This window comes from Berghia stephanieae, chromosome 11, assembly GCF_034508935.2.
Source record: "Berghia stephanieae isolate SIO BIC M18660-M18661 chromosome 11, UCSD_Bste_1.3, whole genome shotgun sequence".
Lineage (NCBI taxonomy): Eukaryota > Metazoa > Mollusca > Gastropoda > Nudibranchia > Aeolidiidae > Berghia > Berghia stephanieae.
In genome coordinates, this window is record NC_088370.1 from 30,914,515 (window position 1) to 30,940,475 (window position 25,961).

The window sequence follows — 25,961 nt, forward strand, 5'->3', positions numbered from 1 at the left end:
TCTGTAGATAATGAAGGGATATTACGTATTATCTTGTCTAAAATTACCAGTCTCATGACTGACAGAGCAAGTGCCATGAAGTCGTATGGAAATTTATTCTTTGACCATGTCAAGGCTGAGTTGGGCCAAGATGTTTTGATACATTTTCTACATTGCAATGCGCACTATCTTTTGGGCCTTGTCAGTGCATTTGAAAAGGCCATTGCCAATGTAGAGAATGCCTATGTCGCTGATCATGGTCCTCTCGGCCGAGATAATCAAAGTAAATTTGCAAAATTTTCAGATACGAAAGAGTCTGCTACTTTTCGTATTCTGAGAATGGCGTCTGGTATTTTAGGTCCAAATGGTGACCAGAAGAATGGCTGTAGAATAGAGTGGACAACGTTTTGTGAAAAGTCTTATTTTCCGAGCTTTAAAAGTAACCGTTTTAATTGCCATTTTGAAGCAGCTGCTGCTCTCATTTTTCATTTGTCAACAATGAAGTTATTTTTCACCTCTGGTGTTTTGAATGACAACACTAACATGAAAATTGAATCTGTTGCTGTTGATATTCAAGACAATGTATTGATGTCCTGTGTTTGTTGTCTTGCTTTGTTTTATATCAAGGTCACTGGTCCTTACTGGAAACTGGTGAACAGCTCTGTTAAGTATTCAGAATTTCATACCTATGCTAAAATGCTTCGGGATGCTTTTCAGAGGTGGTCTGAGGATCCCAGTGACCTTTTTAATGAAACTTGTACATCTGTCTTTGATAATACAATGAATATTTCTTCTGCATTGTCCATTTCTATTCATGAATTTATTGCCATTTGTGATGAACAGTTTATGGTGGACATGCTTAGATCTCTTTGCAAGGAGGCATTGATTCTAACAGAAAGACAGCTTGCAGAATTTATGGATGGGGGTTACTTTTGTAATTTAGACCCTGCTGTTCAAAATCAACTTCGTCATTGTCCTTTAACCAATTTGATTGGAGAAAGTTCTTTTGGCGATTTTGATTTTGATATTTCTAAAAGAAGAAATGCCTCCTTGCATAACAGATCTGCTGTCCACTGTATTAAGCGAAATAAAACTTTTCATTATCTTAAACACAGCAATCAACTCAAAGCACACAAGCTTCTAAAATCAGCTCGCAAAAGATCAGCACAGTTAAGGCAGGCCAACATTGAATTAGAAAAAAAAATGAGGAATGACAAAAAACAGATTTTTGCAGACAATCAAGATAAAAAGATTGCAAAAGAGCTTAAATCGATCACGCAAAGAGGCGTCTACACGGCAAAAGTTAAAATTCATGGTGGGCCCTGCAGATCCTCATCCGAAGTGGATGACTTGATTCTTAAACTTAATTCAATGGGCAAGTCCTCACGACATATTTGTGAGTGTTTAAAACATGAGATACGGTTCTGCAAAGCTGTATTGGGTCACAAGCATTTGAAATTAAGCGGTACATTTCATGATCTTGTAGAACGGTTAAAGTCAGTTTTGGTCTAGATTGCATGGTCAAAAGTATTAAAATATTTTTTTTTCTAGTCATGCCTTGTGTCGCATATCAACTCTAATGGTTAGGGTTAAGTTTAAAGTTGATATAGTATATAGTTATTTATAAATATTTTTCTTTACCGAGTTACTTCTTGCAGAATCGTCTATTACAATTGTGTTGACTGTAGTATCTAATATTTCATTTTTTCAATATATTTTTTTACATATCTCATTGTATGGCCTGCATTATAGTTATTAATAATGTTTACTGCAAGTTTTAAATATTGTTTTGACACCAATTTTATTGTGTGACATCATATCCTGAATATTATTTTTGAACCATTTTCTTATCTGCTGGTCTGTGAGGGTTTGCATATTTTGCCAGTTCAACTGCTCTTGTGAGGTTGTAGTATTAATTGTTTTGTATTATTTATGTTTTGATTTGCATAGACTATTTGTTTGGACTTTATTTTATGGAATTTTGTGGATTTACATTATTACGAAAACATCTCATTTTTTAAACTTTTTCGTGACATTGTCCTGTTTGAAGACATGGCCCTCTTAGACATTAATAATAAGGCTAGATGCTTGTTGTTTACACTTAGGAGCAGTTCTTTACCTTTTTATTGATGTTTAAACTGTATTTCTATCACCAAAATTACATTTGTTACAATTTTTTTTTTAATCCTAAATTTTGCATTTTTTACCTCCCCTTTCGATTTTGTCATTTTTGGCCTTGGTGCGATTTTTGTTGCAATAAATGATGGTTTTTCCATCCAACTAGAACCCTGAAAAAAATTGAGCTTGTTCCCTATGTGGTAGAGTGTTGATTTACTGATTTTTGAATGTGTGGGTCGGTAACTTATAAAAATATTGCGCTCCGAAATCGGTCCATCCGCTCATTCGGAAATTATGCGTAAAACCCCAAAATTTGAAATGCTGTAACTTTTGAAATTGAAGAGCTACAGCATTGATTTTGGTATCAAAATTCTTAGAATCAAAAGTTCTATCAAGGAAAACAATTTTATTTGATGTGTTTTCCATATGAAAAATCAGTTTGGAGTAGCTAATGTAAGGGGAGGGAGGGATGAATAGATGGACGAATAGAGGGAGAGAGGGCGCTAGAAATGGATGGTTGGAGGGAAGGAGGGAGGGTTGGATGGATGTATGGAGCAGATCTGCGTTTTTTTTATTCCTAGTTTCCAAGGGAAAGAAAAAAAGTAACTATTCAATAATTTGCCCTCATCATGATCCAAAAATACTCCAAAGTTCTGAATATAGGTTCTAAGGAACTAAAATTTCCTTTTAATAATATTTATTGAGTCAAAGACGCATATGATGTTTTGTAGCTGGGGCAGAAAATTCGTAAAATTCTACGAGGCAGATCTGTATAAAGGGAAGGAGAGATGCTGGTAGCTGCTTTGTGATTGGAGGGATTTAGGGTAGACACATCGATGGTTGATGCTTGAAAGGATGGACTAGAAGTTGAGTAGTAGTTAAAAGCTTCTTTTTCATTGCTTCTCATCACAATCTATACAAGAATGGGATGGCACGAAATAACTTTTGATTTTGTTATTTATTTGTATCAGCTCTTATTTTGTCAATATTTTTTTTTAACAGGATGGCCAGTTCTGGTGGTGTGGATACCATTGTTGCCACATGGGCCGATTACCACAATGACTTTCTGCACCTCAAACCTGTTCTAATGGATGTATTGCTCAACAGAGGGCAGCACCGCATTGTCAAGGAATACGTCAAAGCTCTTTTATCCAGGTCTGGGTCTCTTTTTAAAGCCTCATTTTCATTGAATTTTTATCATTAAGGGTTGGGGGGGGGGCGATGTGGCCGAGTGGTCAAGGCATTGCACTGTGACCCGGGTGCGAGCCCCGCTTCAGGCACTTTCGTTTTTTTTTCCTTGAGCAAGATTATTAACCCCCAATTTGCTCACTTGGACAACATGGGTGATAGCTGTTGATATCAGACATCTTGTTTGATGAGTTATCTATATTCCTTCGTGGAATGCCTAGGCGACGATATCCTATGATGTTGTGGCGGAAAAGGCATAGTTTTTAATTTAATTTAATTTTTAATTATCACTTACATTTTAGAGGTGAGATCGTTATTAAATCTTACCTGTTGAGTTTAACTTGACTTAACTCGAGCTTTTATATTGCGCTATATGCACTAAACGTGCTCAAAGCACTTTTGGATCGGAAGGTCCTGGGTTCGAGCCTCACTCTGCACTTAGTTGAGTCCTCGGAAAAGGTTCTTTACTCACATTCTCTCACCGTACTCAGGTGTAAAATGAGTACCTGGTCGTTAACAGTGTTGTCTTTGTCCGAAAAAAATTGCAATGTCGCCTAACAGGAGTCACATCTTGTCCTACATGTTAAGTGTTGCTGTTTGTCAGGGACCTTTTGTAAACTGCTTTGAGCTCGTTTAGTGGATATTGAGGCTCAAATTTTCTTTTTCTATGTATATCATTCCTATGTAGTACTTGATGTATTCTAGCCTTTCAATCTCTACGTATATCATTCCTATGTAGTACTTGATGTATTCTAGCCTTTCAATCTCTACGTATATCATTCCTATGTAGTACTTGATGTATTCTAGCCTTTCAATCTCTACGTATATCATTCCTATGTAGTACTTGATGTATTCTAGCCTTTCAATCTCTACGTAAATCATTCCTATGTAGTACTTGATGTATTCTAGCCTTTCAATCTCTACGTATATCATTCCTATGTAGTACTTGATGTATTCTAGCCTTTCAATCTCTACGTATATCATTCCTATGTAGTACTTGATGTATTCTAGCCTTTCAATCTCTACGTATATCATTCCTATGTAGTACTTGATGTATTCTAGCCTTTCAATCTCTACGTATATCATTCCTATGTAGTACTTGATGTATTCTAGCCTTTCAATCTCTACGTAAATCATTCCTATGTAGTACTTGATGTATTCTAGCCTTTCAATCTCTACGTATATCACTCCTATGTAGTACTTGATGTATTCTAGCCTTTCAATCTCTACGTATATCATTCCTATGTAGTACTTGATGTATTCTAGCCTTTCAATCTCTACGTATATCATTCCTATGTAGTACTTGATGTATTCTAGCCTTTCAATCTCTACGTATATCATTCCTATGTAGTACTTGATGTATTCTAGCCTTTCAATCTTTACGTATATCACTCCTATGTAGTACTTGATGTATTCTAGCCTTTCAATCTCTACGTAAATCATTCCTATGTAGTACTTGATGTATTCTAGCCTTTCAATCTCTACGTATATCATTCCTATTGATAGTGTGCGCTTGGCTAAGAAGCTCACAACATTGCCATCCGGAAGTATAACGGACCAACACACAAAACTGTGTGTAACCATGAACTTTTATAGTCATACCATTTAGTGAGAATTACTCATAAACGTGGATGGCAAAAAACAATAACAAATACCTGAGTGACGTCATCTTCATTCTATCTTTACAGTACTTGCTGGATTCTAGCACATTTAATTCCAGCATACTCTCCAAAAGGGCACGTCATTACCTCCCATGAGCATCGGATATTGGCAAGCTAAGATTCTAGCATGCTTTTTGGCTTCTCCCAAGAGAATCCAATGAGCACTGTATTGCTTATATATTTCTTGACGTTTAATTCTACATTTTATTTCAGAAAATTGTCTTTCAAGAACTATGAGGAGAGAAGACTTGCAGCAGATAAGATCTGTAACGAGGCAGAGCACATCAAGGCACAATTCGGGGATATGTCATCGAAATTGGTATGTCTATTGACTGTAGCATATCTGACCGTTAATCAGGAGGTCTGAGAATCAATCCCAGTTGAGTAAAGCTGATTTTTCTTTCATCATTATTCTGATTGGAATATTTCTCGAAAATCGCAACCTATAGGTCAATGTAGACAAGACTAAATTATCATTATTATTGTTGTTATTATTTTTATTAGCCTTTTCATCCATAGGTCCACGCCTATGGAACGCACTCAGTCCTCGGACAAAGTACTGTGAAAATTTATCATCTTTCAGGAAATGTCTTAAGACTGATTTGTTTCGTGAGGCTCATTTTTTATGAAATAGATGTTGCATAGATTTTGTTTTTGTATTTATGCTTATTATGTAGTGTCGTGATTTTTTATTTTGTTTGTTTTTGTTTGTTGTTTTGTTTTGTTTTTTAACATTTTTATTATGTAAAGCGCCACAGAGCACGATTAACGTGGATATTTAGGTGCTATATAAATTCATTATTTACTATTACTATTTACTTTTATTATTATTTTCATTATTGTTGTTATTATTATTATTATTATTATTATTATTATTATTATTATTATTATTATCATTATTATCATTATTATTATTATTATATACTATTCTTTTTATTTATTACAAATTGATTGCAGGATTAATTTGATGATATAAATATGAATCATTCGAGATCAGTAACCTTTGAATCATTTCCCCCCTCAGGACGTGTCCCTATTTGATGTCTTGCCTGCCATGGCAGAAGGCTTGAAACTTAAAGACAGCTCTATGTTGCCTTTGGAAATAATGGTAAGTCAAGTCAGTTTGGAAACACATTGTGTTAAGAGAGAAAAAAATAGTATTTGTGGCTTATACTAGTTGAGAAACAATGTTCTATCCAAAAGGTAGCAAGCATTTGTTACTGTTCTTTTTTTAACAGTACAGATAATGGGATGAACTCAAGCTCTATAGCATCGTACCTCTGGTCTGATTGACTTTTTATTTTTTTTATTTTAGTTTTCTTTTGCGTCATTTATTCATGATTAAAGTAATGAATGTTTTTTTTCCCCCGTTCATTCAGGGTTTTGCCAAGAAGTATCCAGATATCCGTATGGAGCAGATGGTAAATTTTATCCAGTGCAGGGGAGACATAAGCCGATCGGATGCAAGACAGGTAAAATTAATTGTTGTTAGGACTGAAGGGAGTTTGTGGTTGGATCTCTCTCTTTCTGGGATCTGTTAGAAGTTGTGTTTTAGGTATTATACTTGTCTGCTTATCAAGAAAGTGGCAGTGGCGATACATGCTGTCAAATTGTAGCTTGTCTCCTTGGCGTTATTTTCTCGGTAAATGTGGAGACAGCCCATGGAACAAATATAATAATACAGTGGAACCTCCCGATAACGACATGCCACGGGACCGAGTTTTTATGTCGTTATCCGGAGGTGTCGTTATTTAGAGGTTTCCAAGATGGCGGACAAAGTGGGCGTGGTATGGCCCGCGGGACCAGTTTTTATTAACATTGACATAACAAACAAAACATTGTAGTGTATTCCTCTTAGAGGGTTCTTATGCGTGTGTCTGGATGAGACTTTTAGGTGATCTGAACTGAGTACACTGATTGTGTGCTCCTGGAATCTACATCTGTTCCCTATTTAAACCATTCCCTTTTGTCTTACTTTTTCTTATGTCATTTCAATAGTAAATCTAGAAGATTTTTTACTATCCAATTTTCTTCCATTTTACTGGCGCTGATATGACATATATGTGTCACAAGCGCTGTAAATTCGGACGCTGCGAATTAGATAAAATTCCTCCTCCTCCCACAAAAACACTACAAGTACTACTACTACTACTACTACCACTACTACTATACTGCTACTACTATTATTATTACTACTACTACTTCTATCACCACATAATATCACATTTTCCAAGATTTTGTGTTTACTTGCTTACAACCTTGGTTTTTATTAATGCATATCAGCCAAGATTCGTCAAAAAAAGCTGCGTTGTCATTGGTTTCAAAAGCTGCGTTCTCATTGGTTCATGCAGGAATCGTTTTTATAAACGTTGATTACTCATACTCAGTATTTTTAGTATCAGATATCTACGAAAACTGCCGAAAATCGCCAAAAAGATGTCGTTATTCGGAGGTTTTATCAAAAAGTGCGTCGTTATTTGGAGGTTTTTTCTACTGATCTTAAATAGAAAAAAAATCGGGACCACGGGTCAATGTCGTTATCAGGAGGTTGTCGCTATTCGGAGGTGTCGTAATCGGGAGGTTCCACTGTATATTATATATAATGTGTGGCTATGTGGTCTAGTGGTATGACTCTCACCTTAGGATTAGAAATGAGTACCTGGCTGTAAACAGCGTTGTCCCTGTTGTAAATAATTGTCATATCACCTGCGTCATGTCTCATCCTACATGTTAAGTTGGCTAGGTACCCCATTGTAAAGCGTTTTGAGCACGTTTAGGGGATATTTCGCTATATAATTTGCTCTAGAAGTATTTTTCATTTCCTTTCCAGTTGGCAGTTGACGCATTGGGAGAGGATGACCCGTCCATACCAAGACCTAAAGGAATATTTTCTGAAATTGCTCAGGGATGAGCTGTGATATATATATATATATATATATATATATATATTATATATATATATATATATATATATATATATTATATATATATATATATATATATATATATATATATTATATATATATATATGTAATGCATTTAAAATTTTAACTTAATGTAGTAAACAAAGATTTGATATAATGTGAGAAAAAATTCTAATTATCATTATCCAATAATTTTACCCTTGTGAAAAAGTAGGGAATTTTGGCAATTATCTGGATATATATGAAATGACATTTCTTCAAAGTGGTCTTGTGATATGACATTCTCCTTCGGATCAGGTCAAGGGTTCGAGTACCGCTCTAGGCAGTGCATAGATGAGGCTCTTTACTCACATTATCTCACCGTACTCAGATGATTAATGAGTTCCGATTATGCCATTAACAGTGTTGTCTTTGTCGAAAAAAATTGATGTACTATCACTATCACATAAGAGCATCATATCTTGTCCTACATATTGTTGTCTAGGAAAGGAACCCTTTGAGCACATTTAGTGAATATTGCACTATGTAAATGCTCTAGTTCTGAGAAGTTTTCCATAAATACCACTTTTTCAAGTGGTGGGCGATTTTCCTATCATGCAGAGATGCCAACTCCAACTGCCCTTGGTCTGGAATAAGACTATTTGGTCTTACTTGGAGTCTTTGACTTTTACTGAGAGAGAAATAAAATCTTTTTGTGAGAGCTGATTTTGATTTTGATTTTTTTACATCGTTTCTCCACAAATATAGCGGAGTCCGCATAAAATTAAAATCAACACTCTTGCTTAAAGTCAACCTCTGCTCTCTTGTTGGTTCTTTTCTTTATCTATTGATACAGAATAAAGTCAGCCATCTGGGTGGGGTTCCTGACCTCCCATAGTGGGCAGGGAGGTACTTACTGTGTCTTCTATCCCCCTATATCTGTTTTCCAATTGCTTTCTCTCTTTGTCTTGGAATGAGATTACTTAGTTTTGTCCTGACCCTGACCAGAGTCCTTGGCTGGGAGGGAAACAGTCGAATATATAGTTATAGTTTTGGGAGATGATATTATTTTGATATTATTTTTCCATGTAAATAACAAATGATTTGAGTGTGTTCCTCTTAGTGTGCACCTAAGCTTGAGTCAGGATGAGTATTTTAGGTAATGTCAGACCATGCACAATGATGGTATGCTCTTGGAATCTACATCTGTTCCCTATTTGTGCCATTTCCCTTTGTCTTACTTTTTTTGTGCGCTTTTAATTGTAAATCTATAACTTTTTTACTGTTCCATTTTCTTCCTTTCTACTGACACTGATATGACCGAAATGTGTTGCAAGCACCGTAAAACCCTTAAAAACAAAACAAAGTCAGCCACATTTCCTGGTCCGGTGCTATTGTTTTATCAGGATTCCACTGTATTATGTTATAAGGTTTCGTGTAGGACAAGTGGTTTTAGACAAGCAGTAATGAAAAATTGCTCTTGTATCTGCTTTTGGTCTCTGTTTTACACATTCTTGATATCAAGATCATACAGTAAAACCCCAAAAAACAAAAACATTTTCTGCCTTTTTTTTTCATCAAAAGGCAAAAAAAAATATAAAAAAATTTCCAACTTTACATTTACTTATTGGAATTAATTGCATTTTAAACATAAAACGCGTTTTCAGCTTGTCTTTTTTCTTACACAAACTGTCTAGTCTAGAGCATTGCACATTTTGATAGTGCAAGTGCACTTGTAATATAATAATTATATTGAATACTATTTCATTGATGGAGCTATTTTCAAATGGGGTAATGTTGCCTCTGTGGATTGGTAGAGTATAGTCGATATTCTCAGTTGTGATATTATTGTTTTCCTTGTTAAAAGACTTGATTTACAATCAAAGGAAATAATGACCACAAAACTAAATACAGTGGAACCTCCCGATTACGACACCTCCGAATAACGACAACCTCCTGATAACGACATTGACCCGTGGTCCCGATTTTTTTTCTTTATAAGATCAGTAAAAATAACCTCCAAATAACGACGCACTTTTTGATAAAACCTCCGAATAACGACATCATTTTGGCGATTTTCGGCAGTTTTCGTAGATATCTGATACTAAAAATACCGAGTATGAGTACTCAAAGTTTATAAAAACGATTCCTGCTTGAACCAATGAGAACGCAGCTTTTTTTTTTTTTTTTTTTGGACGAATCTTGGCTGATATGCATTAACAAGGTATAAATGTAAGCAAGTAAACACAAAATCTTGGAAAATGTGATATTATGTGGTGATAGAAGTAGTAGTAGTAGTAGTAGTAGTAGTAGTAGTAGTAGTAGTAGTAGTAGTAGTAGTAGTGTAGTAGTGTTTTTGTGGGAGGAGGGGGAGGAATTTTGTTTGTTTTAAAGGGTTTTACAGCGCCTGTGACACATCTATGTCATATCAGCGCCAGTAAAAAGGAAGAAAATTGGATAGTAAAAAAACATTCTAGATTTACAATTGAAATAACATAAGAAAAAGTAAGACAAAGGGGAATGGTTTAAATAGGGAACAGATGTAGATTCCAGGAGCACACTATCAGTGTATTCAGTTCAGATCACCTAAAAGTCTCATCCAGACACACGCACAAGAAACCTCTAAGAGGAATACACTACAATGTTTTGTTTGTTTTGTCAATGTTAATAAAAACTGGTCCCGCAGGTCTTACCACGCCCACTTTGTCCGCCATCTTGGAAACCTCTAAATAACGACACCTCCGGATAACGACATAAAAACTCGGTCCCGTGGCATGTCGTGATCGGGAGGTTCCACTGTACGGTACTGTAAATGGTCTTAGTCCTCAGCATAGAGGCAAAATTACCCTAGTTTACAGTAAACTCAGCTTGGGAAAAGAGTATTAAGTTGAATGTGTGAAATGAAACAAATATGACACTGCCTGTTGTATGGCAACACTGTGTGACTGTGTAATGAATGACTCCCAAATAGGTCAGTGCACAGTGGGTGGTAGGTTTTAATTGATGAAAAAGCCTTGATATTGTATTTTTTGCTTGAAGCGCTGCATGGTATTGTTATTGCATCAGGTCTTATAACCATTTTGTAGTATATGCCTCATTCATTGTTACTTATAACTAAAGAATAAACGTGTTTGTGTCTAATATATACTATATATATGTTTTTATTTATTAAATGTGTTTAATAAACATTTTATATCTCCTTATCAAACCCCGCTCTCTCACATGGTTATGACAATTGAAAAAAATAAAAATAAACAGCCTAAAAATGGATGATGGTAGGTATACAACACAGAGCCATTTTTATTTATAGGGACTCCAGATGTACATTCTGAAAAGGCGGTTTGGAACATCAGTTTGGAATGTTGTGGTGACTCATCCACATGACATGTTCTAGTTGGTTCTTTCAACCTGTTGTAATTATTTTTAATTTGGAGACATCATGTCAAAGTCAACGTGCGGTGATGTTGACAACTTGTTAGATGTTTATGTTGCGTGTGTCATTGTCAGATGAAGGTTCCAACGGTTTTCCCCTCCACACAAACACAGTTTGGAATGAAGTTGTTCCATTCGACCATTTTATTGGAGTTTGGCACCTGAGACTCTTGGATGACAAGTGCCTTAGAAATAAGTAAGAGAAGAGAACAGGCCTACGCATTTGACAGCTAAATGTTTTAATTCGCAACAAAATGATTTAGAATATTATGAAGGGAAAAAAAAATCAATCCAAATCTGATGTAAGTCCTTTAAAAATATTTAATTAATATAAATAGCTAGGCATGAAATAACATCTTTTATTGAAACCTTTAGCTCAACATGATTCGTGAAATTCTCAACAATGTCTTTCTGAGAGTTTGAAACCGCTCAAAACATTAAAATATAGACAAACAATATTTAAAATTTAGTCCAAACTGACACAGGATATCAAAGGTCTTTTACATGTAAAAGTCACACTTGGAGTAAGTAACAACATCAAAGTTGACAGATTAGGGAGCAGACACTGGTGTAAGATAAAAGATATGAAAAATAGTGTGCATGAAATAGTGCCAGACAACGCAAAAATAAAAAATACAAGAAAAAAAAAATCCCCCAAAATATCATCCTTCCTCCATTTCCCCAGTCCAGGGCTGATTTTTTAGGATGCTTTTTTTTCTTGTATTTTTCTTTCTTGCTTTGTCTGGCACTGTTTCAAACACATTTTGTCAGACCTTTATAATAAGAAACAATATAAAGGTGAAATAGAAGGATAATCTATTGACAAAGACTATACTAAAATTGCAGAATTCATTTTTAATTTCATTTTCATCATTGTTATTTATTCCAGTCTTATACAGTGTATTTGAATTTGTAGAATCTGTCGTAGTCTTGATGCATGAACTTGAAAGTCTCTTTCATATCTGAAGGCAAAGCCGCATTTAGGGCTGACAGATAACTGTGGCCACAAACGCTTAACAGTTGGTACAGACCTGTCTGTAATTCTCTCTGCAAGGAATATAAAATAGATGGTGATGGAGGAATATTGAGAAATTAATACCCTCCCATTGCCCCCTCCTACACCATCGTGAACTGGATAACTTTGCCAAAAGGGGAAACTTTGCCTCTTAAATTTTTGACCACTATGAGCTTGTTTAGTTTTGTGGCAATGATTTCCTTTGATAAAAATTAAGGTCTTCCAACGGGTACAATAACTGCAACTGCAACAAAGCTGAATTTATTTAAAATGCTATAAATTCATAGAGGCAAAGTTACTCCAGTTAACGAACATAAAGGAATGGGGGGGGGGGAGGGGGGGGGGGGGAATGAAAATAAACTATAGTACTTTCCGGACACTATGTATTTCACCTTTTAAAGGTCTGAGAATTGCTCAGAAGATTGATACCAGGAGCTAACTGGTTCCATAAGTGGAATGTAGGGTTTTTGGCAAAACTGATTGTCAACATTAGAGAGAGAGAGAGAGAGAGAGAGAGAGAGAGAGAGAGAGGGGGGGGGGGGGGGGATAATATTAAAACTAGGGAACAATAGGATTCAATAGTCTGATGTCACGTCCCCCCAGCAACGAGCAGCTTGGTTCTCAACAAAGATAAGTAATTTTTATTCTTCATGCTGGCTAGAACTTTTTCATATATGTCAAATGATCACATTGCATAAAAGTCAAAACATGATCAGATTTATAATGTTTTTCTCCTCTGGATACACTTTTATGCTCGTTGGAGAAGTATTTTATAAGGGCATCAGTCATTGTTCCGATAGTGTAGAACTTGTTACTAAGTTACTATGCATCATTACGACTGTTGAACCCTATTATTTGGGCAATGTGGCTAAATAGGCTCAGGATTATTTGAACAAATGGTATGAGAAATCCGATACTGATGATAAGTAAGCTACATTGCTCTGATAAAATTACCAAACCAAAAGTAAAAAAAAAAAAGATCAGAACAATGCATTATGAAATGGAAAAAAAAAGTCTAGCATTTTAATCATGCCATTTTTAATCTCTTTTCAATGTATGAATGAAATTCTTTTCTCACATTTTCTTGTTTAAATGTTGGTTACAAGTATTTCATATTTAATTTGCATTTTTTTACCATAAATAGCGGAATCTGTTGCTTTGTAGTTTAAACTTGTGTGACACTATTTTGTGGGTCTCAGTAACGACTGGATCAGAAAGCTCAACTTTTCACATTGCCCAAATAGCCAGAACAACATATTAGAATTATGTTAGAACTTTACCTTGTCGGCACTTTACTCGAGTTCATTTAGTATTGATCCTATTGCAATATTTTCCTTTTAAGCGCTTTGAGGTTTCAATGAAAGGCGCTATAGAAATATTATTATTATTATTATTATTTATCGACTCGTTTTGTGAATTTCTGAATAACGAAATCTTGAATTGTAACAAAGAGTGAGTAAATATCATGAACAGCTGTCATCAAAAGATAAAAGTTTCTTGATATCCGTAGCGCATTTTGAGTGAAATAAGGAGTCGGAGGGTCTGTTTCAGCTTGTCATTTATTGCTTTAATAATTCACATGATTTATTTGATATTTATATTCTGTGGTCTTGTGGCATAACACTCGTTTTCAGATGGTCCAGCTCTGAGCAGCGTATAGTTTGAGTCCTTGGAAATTGCTCTTTATTCACGTTCACTCACCCTACTCAGTTGTAAAATGAGTACCTGGACAGGTACACTGTTGTCTCTGTCAGAAAATTGTAATATCGCCTAACAGGCATCATGTCTCATCCTAGATGTTAAGTGTTGTTGCTGTTGGCTAGTGGCCCCTATCAAAGCGCTTTTTTAAAAAATAAAAATTATTACTTTACCTTGACCTTGGGATGTAGCGCCCCCTTTTGGAGTTCCATGATGTAATCTGATAACACACAGTGGCCAAACTTATTCACCTCCTCTCCCAAAACTCCTTCTGTCAAAACGGTCAGAACCCTATCAGGAATACATAACGAATAAAACAAAACTTTAAACTTGGTAGCCGAATTTCAAGGGAAACAAACTAAATGGCATAAGTCACCATTTTTTATCATTTGTGTGTGCGAGTTTGTCTGTGTTTTGTCCTATGCACTGTCTGCCTGCAGCATGGCCAATGTTAACTGAAAATGATGTTATAGTTATAATGGTAAGTAGCCTACACAAACACACAAGAGTATTCACGAACTAGGCCTAACCCAGCTCTCAGTGGCCTTAGTTGTAGGCTTACCTGAATGTAATTGTAGGCTTATGCCTTGTATTTGGAGATATTGAGTTGCTCTTGGGTTTCTGCATCCCTGTTATAACCGATTAGGCTCTTAAAAGTCCCGGCTATAACCGGTAAATTTTACTAAAGTCAAAGAGGAAGGGAAAATACTGGGATTTAAAAAAAAACCCTTTTATAACCAAGTCCCTATTATATCCAGACCCTAATATACTAGTAAAGTGAAAATGAAAGTTTAAATTCTCATATTTTCAATTTCGCCCGCTGTTTAAATTATATTAAGTATAACCCCAAGTATAATTCACCATGCAATGCTTGTGATTCATGTTAAACCTTAAAATCTTCAAAATGAATGATCTAATGCTTGGTTAACTGATATCACAAATTATTATTGTAAACTTGATATCACTACGCAGTGCTATTTATGGGAAGGGGTAGACTTGAATATTACATTTTTAAAAATTGTCCAGGCAGCTTTGTCAAAACCTTTTTCTTTATAATGGATAGCCCATTTGTTCTTAAAACTGAATAATTAAAAAGCACATGAAATAAATGCATACAATCCTGTAATAACTATAATTAGCCCTAAATATGACAATGGGCATTAGTTCAATTAGACCATACCAGCAATATTATGATCGACATTTAAATTAATGAATAAACTCTTTATAGACTATAATATAAAATAGTATTCGACTCCCAGAATCAATGTATAAATTTGATATGACCCAACCAGATATTATATTGAACTCCCTAGATTAAAGTGTTTAAGTACACTAAAAGAGAATATGATTGTTATAATGCTTAAATAATAGAAACCTCAATAATGCTTACAATCCTAAGCAAAATGCATACAATGAACAAGAATGTGCAAGAATACGCATTTAAAAAAATGAAAGTTGGCACCACTGGCAAAGTAGCTCATATTTATATTAAACCTGTAGATTAAAAAATTGTTTTCAAGTACAAATCTGTTTATTCCTTTACCTGGAGACGAGCTTTGCACAGTCAACAAGATCTTCCAACACCTCTGCACCCTTGGTGTTCAGTCTGGATTGACAACCAAGTTGAACACATGCACACACCAGCTGTACACAAACGACGGTTAAGGAATATTGTGTATACAACATATGGAAAACATGTATATTTGGTGGCAGGAGGTGGGGGGAAAAGATGACTCAATTTTAAGACGAAAAAAACAAAAAAAAAACAACACGTAATGATAAAAAATGTATGATTTCCACTCTTATTTATACGAATTGTGATTTAATATCAATTTCTGATAAATATAAAAGTATTTTCCACCAGTCTTTCTCAAAGACAGTATCAATTCACAGTCCAAATCTGGAGAAAGAATTCAAACATTGGCCAAATATACAAAAAAAAATTTCAAAACCCAAAAAACTTGAGCTTTTACATAGCGCAATATCCATTAAACATGCTCAATGCGCTTAACAAAGGGTCTTGACCAACAGCAACATGTAACATGTAGAACAAGATGTGACACCTGTTAGGCGATATTACAATTTTTTCGACAGAGACAACGCTGTTGACGGGCAGGTACTCATTTTACACCTGAGTAAGGTGAGAGAATGTGAGTAAAGAGCCTTTTCCAAGGACTCAACTATGCGCTGAGCGAGGCTTTAACCCAGGACCTTCAGATCCGAAAGCGAGTGTCATGTCACAAAACCCCATAGCCACAATAATCTGCAGAAATGGCAGGTCAAATTGCATTAAACCAGAGATTTAATCAAACCCCTGCTTTTTTATTTTTTAAATATTGTTTTTGATGAAGAAGATTATGTGCCTGAAACATTCGCAAATTGTCCTTCAATTTTGAAGATTTCATATTTTAATTTTCACAGTTCATTCTCATTCTCATTCATTCCCCACTCCTCTCATGGACAATATTTCAAAGAAATCTAAAAATGTTTCTCTTCAGTCCCTTCTACAATGGTCAAGATCACGGGTATGCATATATTTCTAATTCTCCTCAAGTAATCAATAACTAAGGGTGTTACCTTTCCGATATAAATATCGTGAAAAATGGATTTTAAAAAAAGGATATTTGATACAAGAGCCAAGACAGCTGAAATAGCTGTCACAGTGGATCGAGGGTGAAAGAAGACGAAAGCATTCACAAATAGCTGTAAGGCTCGTATATCTGCTGGACACGTCAGGGTTAACCCTGGGGCCACTTGAAGGCAAAGAGATGTTAAATCCAAATTGATGGTATCCTAAAGTAAAAAAGGAAGGGAGGGGATAAAACAGTTGGTACAGTTAAAAAATTTTGAAACTCATAATAAATACATATGACAGCGAACTTCACATTTGAGACTTACTCAATCCTAGAGCTTTTTGCTACTTTTCGAAATTGGAAAAAATGTATTAAAAAATGAGCATGTACATAGATAGTTTTATTCCACTATCATCAACATGTAAAAACTAAAAACATTAGCTTTGATGCTACGTCTATAATTTGTCTCAGAAAAATGTAATAAATAGGCATGGGGTAAAAGTAACCCGGGTAAACTACGGATATAGTCGGTGTTAGGGTTAGGGTTGAGTGAGTTAATGATCTGAACAAGTGTGTATGAAAGGTGCCAAACAGAGCAAAAAAGAAAAAAATACAAGAAAAAAAAAACATCCCAAAAAATCAGTCTACCTTGACTGGGGATCAAACCTCAGACCCTCTGATTACCGGTCAGACACACTGGTTCAGATCTTTATCTTAGACCGGTGCCTGCTCCTTTATTTCTTAATTTGAGATTTACTTCCAATATATTTACAACCTTTTGTTTGATTAAATCTTTGGAAAAAAAAAAAAAAAAAATTATTTGATCAATCTCAACATATGTGGAATAGTACTAATGTTCATTGAGCATAGAATACAAAACATAATAGAGGTGAAAAAATTGTATTATTGGCATGTCAGCATGCAATTTGTTCCATTTTGTCATTCTGTTGTCACAACACTTTGTTGCTTTTTATATAGATAGTATGAAGTTACATCACTTAGGTCTTTGTTATTGCTTTTTGCCATCCGCATTTATGAGTAATTCTCACAATATATAGAATGAAGTTGACTTCATCGGGTCTTTGTTATTGTTTTTTTCCATCAGTGATTATGAGTAATTCTCACTAAACTGTATTAACCAGACTATAAACGTTCAAGGTTACACATAGTTTTGTGTGTTGGTCTGTTATACTTCCGGATGGCGATGTTGTGAGTTTCTAAGCCAAGTGCATACTATCTATAGACAATGATGATTGTATATCTGATTTAAAACATCATTCATCTTGATTCCATTTGATTCCAACTCAATATCTACTGTCTCTAAAGTTTAAGTATGTGAAAAATTTGACCTTTATGATAGAAAATATAAAATCTGGTCTTCCTTTCTGGCTCAGTACATTTATGATTTTCTACAAAGGGAAATTTTTATTGCCTGTTAATGACAAACTGAAAATCTTCTCTATATAGCCCATTTCTACGGACTAACCATGCTCAATGCACTTCATCATTCTTGTCATTTTTCCCCAGCAGGCCATATGGAACCATAATATTCCCATTTCATATTGCTTTAGTCCTCGGTTAGGCATTCTATTTGTACTAACACTCTTACAATATCCATCACTGCCTGCAGCCAGGTAATCATTCACACCTGAGTTAAGTGGGGTAGTGTGTGTAGATTGCCTTACCCAAGTACACATCCTCCAAAACATAATTTTCCTTTGAATCACTGCTAACGAAAGAGTGATAATGGAGAGGCTTCCATAATACAATACATACAACAAACCTTTCGTCAGCACAACAATAAACAAATGTACGTGGAAAACAAATTAAAATGCAGTATAACTTGTATCGTCTGTACTCAATGGTGGCACTCCAACCATGTCCATTGTCTGTATTGTTCCGATCTGAAGCCTCTCCATTTTCACTCTTTCGTTAGTATTTTCACGATCCCAGTCCCAGGCTTCAGGCAGCCCCCCAATGCTCTCTACTTTTCCATTGAATGACTACTACTACTAACAATGCTTGACTTTTGTGACTAGACGAGACAGTCTACCCCTGAACCACCATGTCACACTTAGTTATTTCATAAAGCCTTGACCAATCACGGTGTTGATTTATTCAACTTACTTTAAAAAGTAACGATCAGTGTTGAATTGTGCACTTCAATTTATTAGATGAAGACAGATAATGTGGACGTTTCGGGCTTCCCCTTTATCAACAAAACACGATGCATAATAAATAGACCTGCATGTGAGTACTGACCAAATTGTCTGAACTTTTTCACACATATCGCCTTACCGGATCTTGTATTTTGTAACTCAGTACTTAGTCATATACATTTTCTTTTGGATTGTCCTACCAAATATATTTATTTTAAAATGTTAAAAAGTATCAAAAATTTATAGGGAAAAGGGACAGCATGGAGGTAGAAAGGTAGTTTGATGTTTTAAAAAAAATAAAAATTAATAATTATTTTTTACATAGACAGATAGGCCTTTAAAAACCACTTAATAAGATACCTTACTTTTGGATCTAGGATAAACGGTTCCAAAGTTATGATGATTTTACTACTCTAAATTTACTCTTACAAAAAGCTCAAAATTGATTGAGAATTCCCCCACTGGACAGCCTCTCGATAAGGTGACTACTGATTAAAACGGGATTTTAGCAGAGAGAAAAGAGGGTTGGTCACTTGTGGTCAACATTAAACAAACTGCACTGTCTTCAATCTTTATGAAATTTTATATAGACACAGACAAATGAATTATCTAGATGCCTTCTCTTTTATTTTTTTGCTACCTCAATTTTGAAAAAGATTTCAAAAGTTTTAAAATGACGTTATTTTTATCAAATTATAATTTTTGATACAATATGTCAACATTGATTTCTATCACATCAAAAGAAATCTTGATCTCTACCCTTTAAAATGATACCAGTGCTGTTCATATACTGTGAAAAATAATGCAACAGTGATTATGTGAAATTGTGTTATTCAAATTTTAACCCAAAGTTGCCCGGCTTTCACTTGTCCAATGGCTAATCGGCACCTGTCTACCTACAGACTGGAATCAGTTAGGGCTAGGGTTGTGAAGGTTGGAGAGAGGACGAGTCTCTGTCTCAGCAGTGAAAACAGCAGGCAACGACTGAGCTGTTTTTTCTTTTTTTCTTTCTCTTGTGTTACTCACTTTGAATTTGAGAATGCCTCTTTATGACATGAATGATTTTCCTTTGCCACTGTAATCGGACCCCCACAGTAGTTTTTAACCTGGAATAATTGATCTTATTGCTAAAGAGCAATAACCATCCCAATCATAAGACTTTAATCCACTGGCAAATTTTTTTTTACAAAATGCAGCACCCGGCTGTGCTGGCTTTCTCACGTACTCGGAAAAAAATCATCGGTGCAGTCTTTCTCTTCCAGATTCCAACCAATTCCATTTGAATAGATTTCGAACACCATTCTCAACTGACTTCAGATCCGATGAACGGTCAAAGAATTGTTCAGGCATGAGAACAAAAAATAATGTAAAAGAGTAATAGATCAAAATATACGACAATTCCAGAAAGTTGATTGATAGAGCGAATAAAATTGAAATGTAGCAACGTTCAATTGAACAAGCAAAGGTTACTTGAATGGAATACCGAAAGTATGAAAACGAAAGTTAACGAACTGCGCATGCTCGATTATATCGTCACACTTCTCATTTTTTCAGACGGTGAAGAGTTGCGGTCAAATCGGAGACTAGCAAAGTTTCCCGATAATTGCCGAACGAGCGTAACGAGGGCTTGAGAGTGCTGACAATATTGTCGGCAATCCGACGCCCATTCGTCGGCACTTGACTGCTCGCCGCCAGTCGAATTGGGGATCGCCGACACTCCGACAATTGACGTCACTTGCAATCAGATAACTTCAGCAATAAAAAAATAAGTGATCCGGGAGATCGCAACGACCGTGATTGTTGGAAAACCGACAATTGTCAGCACACATGCAGGTCTAAATAAAACACTAAGGACGAATGAGATATCTCATCCGTCCACAGTATCTGTCTTCGTCTAATAAATTGAAGCTTACAATTCAACACTTATCATTATTTTTTTCCTTCAAACTTCAAGCAGCAACATTGTCATCATTCAACTTACTTTAGCAAATTTCAGAAATTTGACCAAGGTGTGGAGGATGAATCGACACACGCCTGCTCTCACATCCTTTTCTCCGTTGCTTCCCACAGAACTTTTGAGAGACTTGTTATCCCGATTCGTCTCTGCTTTTTGTAACAATGTCAAATCTAATGAAGCCTGGAGGAATGAGGCTGATGATGTTGACTTTATCCTTTGATGATTTAAATGCTGAAGTAAACTGGAACTGTGAGAAATCACCTAAAACAGAAAAAAAAAAATAAAAAAATTATATGATACAGTACTCAGTGGATTCTAGCACGTCGCATTCCAGCACATTCTGCAATACAAAACGCTGGAGATGGGTGACTGAATGTATTGGTTACCTCCCATGAGCATTGGATTTCGGCACACTCGAATTCGAGCTTCGAGCATGCTCTGCAACACAACACACTGGAGATGGGAGACTGAACGTATTGGTTACTTCCCATGAACATTGAATTTTGGCACTCTGCAATACAACACACTGGAGTTGGGTGACTTAATGTATTGGTTACCTCCCATGAACGTTGGATTTTGGCAAAATCGGATTCGAGCATGCTTTGCGATATGACTTGCTGGAGATGGGTGATCGAATGAGCATCGGATTTTGGCACACTCCGATTCTAAAATGCTTTTTGGCTTCTCCCGAAAGCATGCAAGAATCCAGTGTGTACTGTATAAGATAACTGTACATCAACACCAATTTTCTCCTTTTCATACCAGGCAAAAACACTAGACCTTCCAAAGATACTGAAACAAAAAAATATCTGCAAATCTTTTACACATTTATGTGTTTATAAACCAATTTTATCAATAGAAGTGGCAGATCAATCTTAAAGTGACTGGCAATTACCATCAATGAAGTTTAAATAAGAAAACAATAAAATTGATATGACAATATGATAAATCATTTAAAGATAAATATCACACAGGTCTTTGTTATTGGTTTTTGCCATTCACGTTTATGAGTAATTCTCACTAAACTGTATTAACCAGACTATAAACGTTCAAGGTTACACATAGTTTTTGTGTGATGGTCCATTATACTTCCGGATGACAATGTTGTGAATTCTTAGCCAAGCACATATTATCTATAATATGCATCTGATCTGCTGTGATCAATAAAATGTCAGTTCTTTTGTTCAATCATTCAATATTGATTTTTTTTTAAAAGAAACTTTCAACATTTGATAAAAGCCATGACCTGACCTGTTTCCAAGCCAATACATTTTGACAACAACAAAAAAAAAGTAATTTGTTTTATTCCTCTTTGTATGAAGAGGCATTTTTCAAATTATCTTCTTCTTTTTATTTGTAATCGTATTAGTAGCCTTTTAAATAGAGAATCCATACAGCATTTACATTTATGAATTCCAAATACACGTGATCATTTCATTATCTGGTTTGTTTGTTTTTTCCACATTTCTCAGATTTTTGTAAAATTTTAGGTTGTCTTTAATTCTCGAGAAAGCTCATTCCAATTATATTTCGATTTGTAAGCTGTCAAATGATAACAGGGTCAAACTGTCAAGAACAGGGCTGCCAACATCAACAAAAAAAGGTGTAATAAGAGTAAGAATTGAAGAAACAGTGTACGATTTGAAAATGTAACTCTTCAACCATCTCATTAAAAGTACAATTTGATAATGTAACTCTTCAACCATCTCATTAAAAGTACAATTTGATAATGTAACTCTTCATTCATCTCATTGCCTGTGAGGTAAAAAATTTCAGGGACTTCAGAAAAAATCAAATTCCTATCAAACAAAAATTAAGAGTTAAAATATATGTTGCAGGAAGCGTGTAGAATGCTAAGAAACATATGAAACAGAATTACAACTATACATTAAAATGCTAAGATTTGATTTTCATGAGAACCCACCCCCCCTCCCCCCCCCCCCCCCCCCCCCCCCCCCCCAAAAAAAAAAAGTACAATCTGACAGAAAAAGCAAACAATCTTACAAAAGCAGAGCTGCCAACTACTACTACAAAAAATTCGTAGAATTACGAAAATTTGGCTTCAATTTCAGAACTTGGAAAGATTTTTCTACAGATAAGACCTACAAAATATCTCAGTCGTCTATCTGGAATTTAGTAATGTATATATATATGTCTATTGTTTTATGTTGTTGGCTGAAGAAGGGTTTTGAGCCCGTAACATTCCGTGTTTGGTATTTTGTTCTTTTTTTTGAAAGCTGTTATATTCATTTTTGTTTTTTACTGATAAGACTATAGAACGAAACTCACCTGGTAGACATAGTCTGTCATTTCTGTGGCCACGTGATTGACAATGAGTGATGAGGTGGCCAGTTGCTGCCACAAATTCAAGGAAATGATCACAGAAATGGGGTCTGACTTTGATTCACAACTCTGGAGACACAAAACATATGAATAAATTAAATGAAAAAATAAACAGTGAGTCAAGAATAAATACCCTAATAAAAGAATAGAATAAAAGGATCCATGACATCTTACAGACATAAGATTTAGATTAGCCATACTGTAACTCATCTACTTGATGACTTAAAATCCGGAATGAACGGTGAAAGAAATAATCGAAACCACAATATGAACTCGTAATTTAAATTCATCGAAAGAATAATAAAACAATTATGAACTAAAAAGTTATTTATAGTACTAACAATTATTCATAAGAATAACTGAAAGCAAAGTCTAATTTCATAAAAATAACTGAAACCAAAATGCTGAATTTTATATATTTACCAAGTTCTCAAATTTTTAATAACACTCTGTAACTGGTAAGTTAAATTGTCCAAACTTCCAGAAAAGCAATTATCATCATTATTATTATTATTATTATTATCATTATCATTAATAGTATCATAATCATTAACATCATTACTATTATTACATTCATCATTTTAAAAAAACAATAGCAACAGTCACTACTACTACTACTATTACTACTACTACTGCAACTACTGCTACTATTATTCTTACTACTACTACTACCACTACTTCTACAATTACTACCACCACCACTACTACTATTATTACTATTACTACTATTACTACTACTACTACCATCACTACTACTACTATTACAATTTTTATAGTAAAAGTATTATCAACATCATCATTTTCATCATTATACCTTTTTTCCCCCCTACAAATTGGTGAAACTGTTTCTTACCAAATGCTTCATCAAAGATCCCACACACGAGGTAAATAAGTTGTCCAGAGGACCACCCGTGCCCTGCTTCCTGGCCTTGCCCAGTGCCCCAATCTCTAACACGTCCAGCAATATGTCTGTACACAATGTCAAATGTTTGGGCCAAGACTTGGTTTCTTCAATAACAAATCCAGATGTTGTTGTTGTTTCCCCGCTATCGTTGTTGCCAGATAGGGAGTCTGGAGAACACCTTGTTTTCGTGCTATTTGCATCTTGCTGAAAGTTTTGTGGTGTAACAATATTACTGTCTTCATGCCTTTCAATCTTGGAGCCTGGGGCCGCAGCAGTAGTAGGGGTGGACGTTGAATGTGTCGCAGTATCACGAGTAATAAGTAAATAATTACTTTCATCTTCAGAAAAAGAAGAAGAGACTAACTTGGAAAGCTCAGAAGTGGCCAGAGTAAAAACATTCGTCCATATATCAAGAATACCCTTGTTACTAAAGAGGGAGAAGAGATTTGACGGAGACTGTTGTCGTTCTTCTGTCATAGATGGATCTGATTCACTAAATGACGGGGGACGATTGCTGGACATTAGTCTTTTCTGGCACTCAAAAATGGCTTTGATGAATTTGAGTCGGAGTAGCTTAATCTGAAAAACAGGGGGGGGGGGGAAAAATGAGGACAAATGAAACGCAGGAGAGGGGGTAAATTGCTTTTGGCTCATCTCTGGTCATCAATTGAAATGCAGGAAAGAGGGTAAATTGCTTCAATTCATCCCTGGTCAACCTGGAACTGACACATCAATCAAGATCTGATCTGCCACACATAATTTTAATCTGTGTAATAATAACAATAATAATAATAATAAATAATAATAATATAATAATAATAATAATAATAATAATAATAACAACAACAACAACAACACTTTATACCACATCTTTTCTATAAATACAAAAACATTTATTCACATTTGGGAAAAAAATGTACAGGAATTTATTGGACCTTAAACCTAAACAACTAATGTTTTATATTAATTTCAATGTTTTGACCGTAATTTTGTTCTCAATTTTCAAAGAGTACTTATGAAACTACCTCAGAAGTTGGTTTTCTTCTGCAATGATTTTGATGCGTTTATTCCATTCAATTTACTCTTTGATGTTTTCCTTTTTTTGTCCAAGTTTTGGTCATGTACAAAAACACCTAAAAGGTCAACCATTTTGATTCAATTTGTGGGAAAGTATCTTAATTTTGTCAAATGATATAACCTGGATATATCAATTTTGTCAAATTATATATCTATGAGATAACAATATTTTCAAATGATATAACCCTTATACATAAATTTGTCAAATGATATAAGCCTGATATAACAGTTTTGTCAAATGATATAGCCCAGATATATCAATTTTGTCAAATGATATAAACCGGATATAACAATTTTATCAAATGATATAACCCTGATATATCAATTTTGTCAAATCATATGATTTTTATATATCAATCTTGTCAAATGGTATAATTCTGTAAAGCAATTAGGAGGAAAAGAAGAAGTAGAATGTAAAATATTTTGAAAAATCTAATAACCCATTCACCCCAAGACCTCACCTCCAAAGAAGCTTGTTTTACAGTGCCCTTCTCTAACAGCCTTTCATGAACAATGCTTACTGCCTTGGTCAACTGCTCATTCATCTCATCGTCACCTAAGTCACTTGTCCAACCCATCAGAATCTCTGACATACACTTGACCACAGTAAAAAGCATGCTATCCTCGACCATGACTAAACGGCGCCTTTTCTTTTCCTTTTCCTTTTTAGTCATCTCAACTTCAGATGCATCATCTAATATTTTGCGTTTCTTTCCAGCCTTTTGTAAAGGCTTACTGCTTTTCTTTTTCTTCGTGCTGTCACCACCACCACCATCATCTTCATCATCAATATCTTTGTTTACGCTGTCTCCCCCTTCAAGTTCCAATCCCGTATATTTGTCATCCTGACAGGGAATCCAATCTGGCACATTCTTTAAAACTGTTTTGGACAAGACACAGAAAATTTCCCTGGCTGCACTTTTTACCCCTTTCACGTTGAATACTTTGTCCTGG

At 35.1% G+C, this 25,961-nt stretch overlaps 2 protein-coding genes across 8 annotated transcripts in view; one reads left to right on the plus strand and one right to left on the minus strand.

Moving 5' to 3' along the window:
- LOC144956876 (exocyst complex component 3-like) overlaps positions 1-10,994 on the plus strand; it is a 50,007-nt gene extending 39,013 nt beyond the window's left edge. For 5 of the 7 annotated variants that reach the window (XM_078887668.1, XM_078887671.1, XM_078887667.1 and 2 more), the window contains 5 exons: positions 3,100-3,252; positions 5,160-5,265; positions 5,971-6,054; positions 6,326-6,418; positions 7,777-7,902. In XM_078887668.1, the coding sequence (XP_078743794.1) occupies positions 3,100-3,252; positions 5,160-5,265; positions 5,971-6,054; positions 6,326-6,418; positions 7,777-7,857 (517 nt within the window). In that variant the 3' untranslated portion in view covers positions 7,858-7,902. Of the gene's footprint in view, positions 1-3,099; positions 3,253-5,159; positions 5,266-5,970; positions 6,055-6,325; positions 6,419-7,776; positions 7,903-7,961 lie in introns of those variants that run through there. The other 2 variants (XM_078887665.1, XM_078887666.1) reach the window with 2 other exon arrangements.
- A 590-nt stretch (positions 10,995-11,584) lies between these two features.
- Positions 11,585-25,961, minus strand: part of LOC144956875 (uncharacterized) — a 68,073-nt gene continuing 53,696 nt past the window's right edge. The window contains exons 25-32 of the mRNA XM_078887664.1: positions 25,469-25,957; positions 23,880-24,509; positions 22,973-23,095; positions 20,708-20,944; positions 16,618-16,787; positions 15,538-15,639; positions 14,168-14,285; positions 11,585-12,328 (exon numbers count right to left, since the gene is read on the minus strand). Of these exons, the coding sequence (XP_078743790.1) occupies positions 12,173-12,328; positions 14,168-14,285; positions 15,538-15,639; positions 16,618-16,787; positions 20,708-20,944; positions 22,973-23,095; positions 23,880-24,509; positions 25,469-25,957 (2,025 nt within the window). The 3' untranslated portion in view covers positions 11,585-12,172. The remainder of the gene's footprint in view (positions 12,329-14,167; positions 14,286-15,537; positions 15,640-16,617; positions 16,788-20,707; positions 20,945-22,972; positions 23,096-23,879; positions 24,510-25,468; positions 25,958-25,961) is intronic.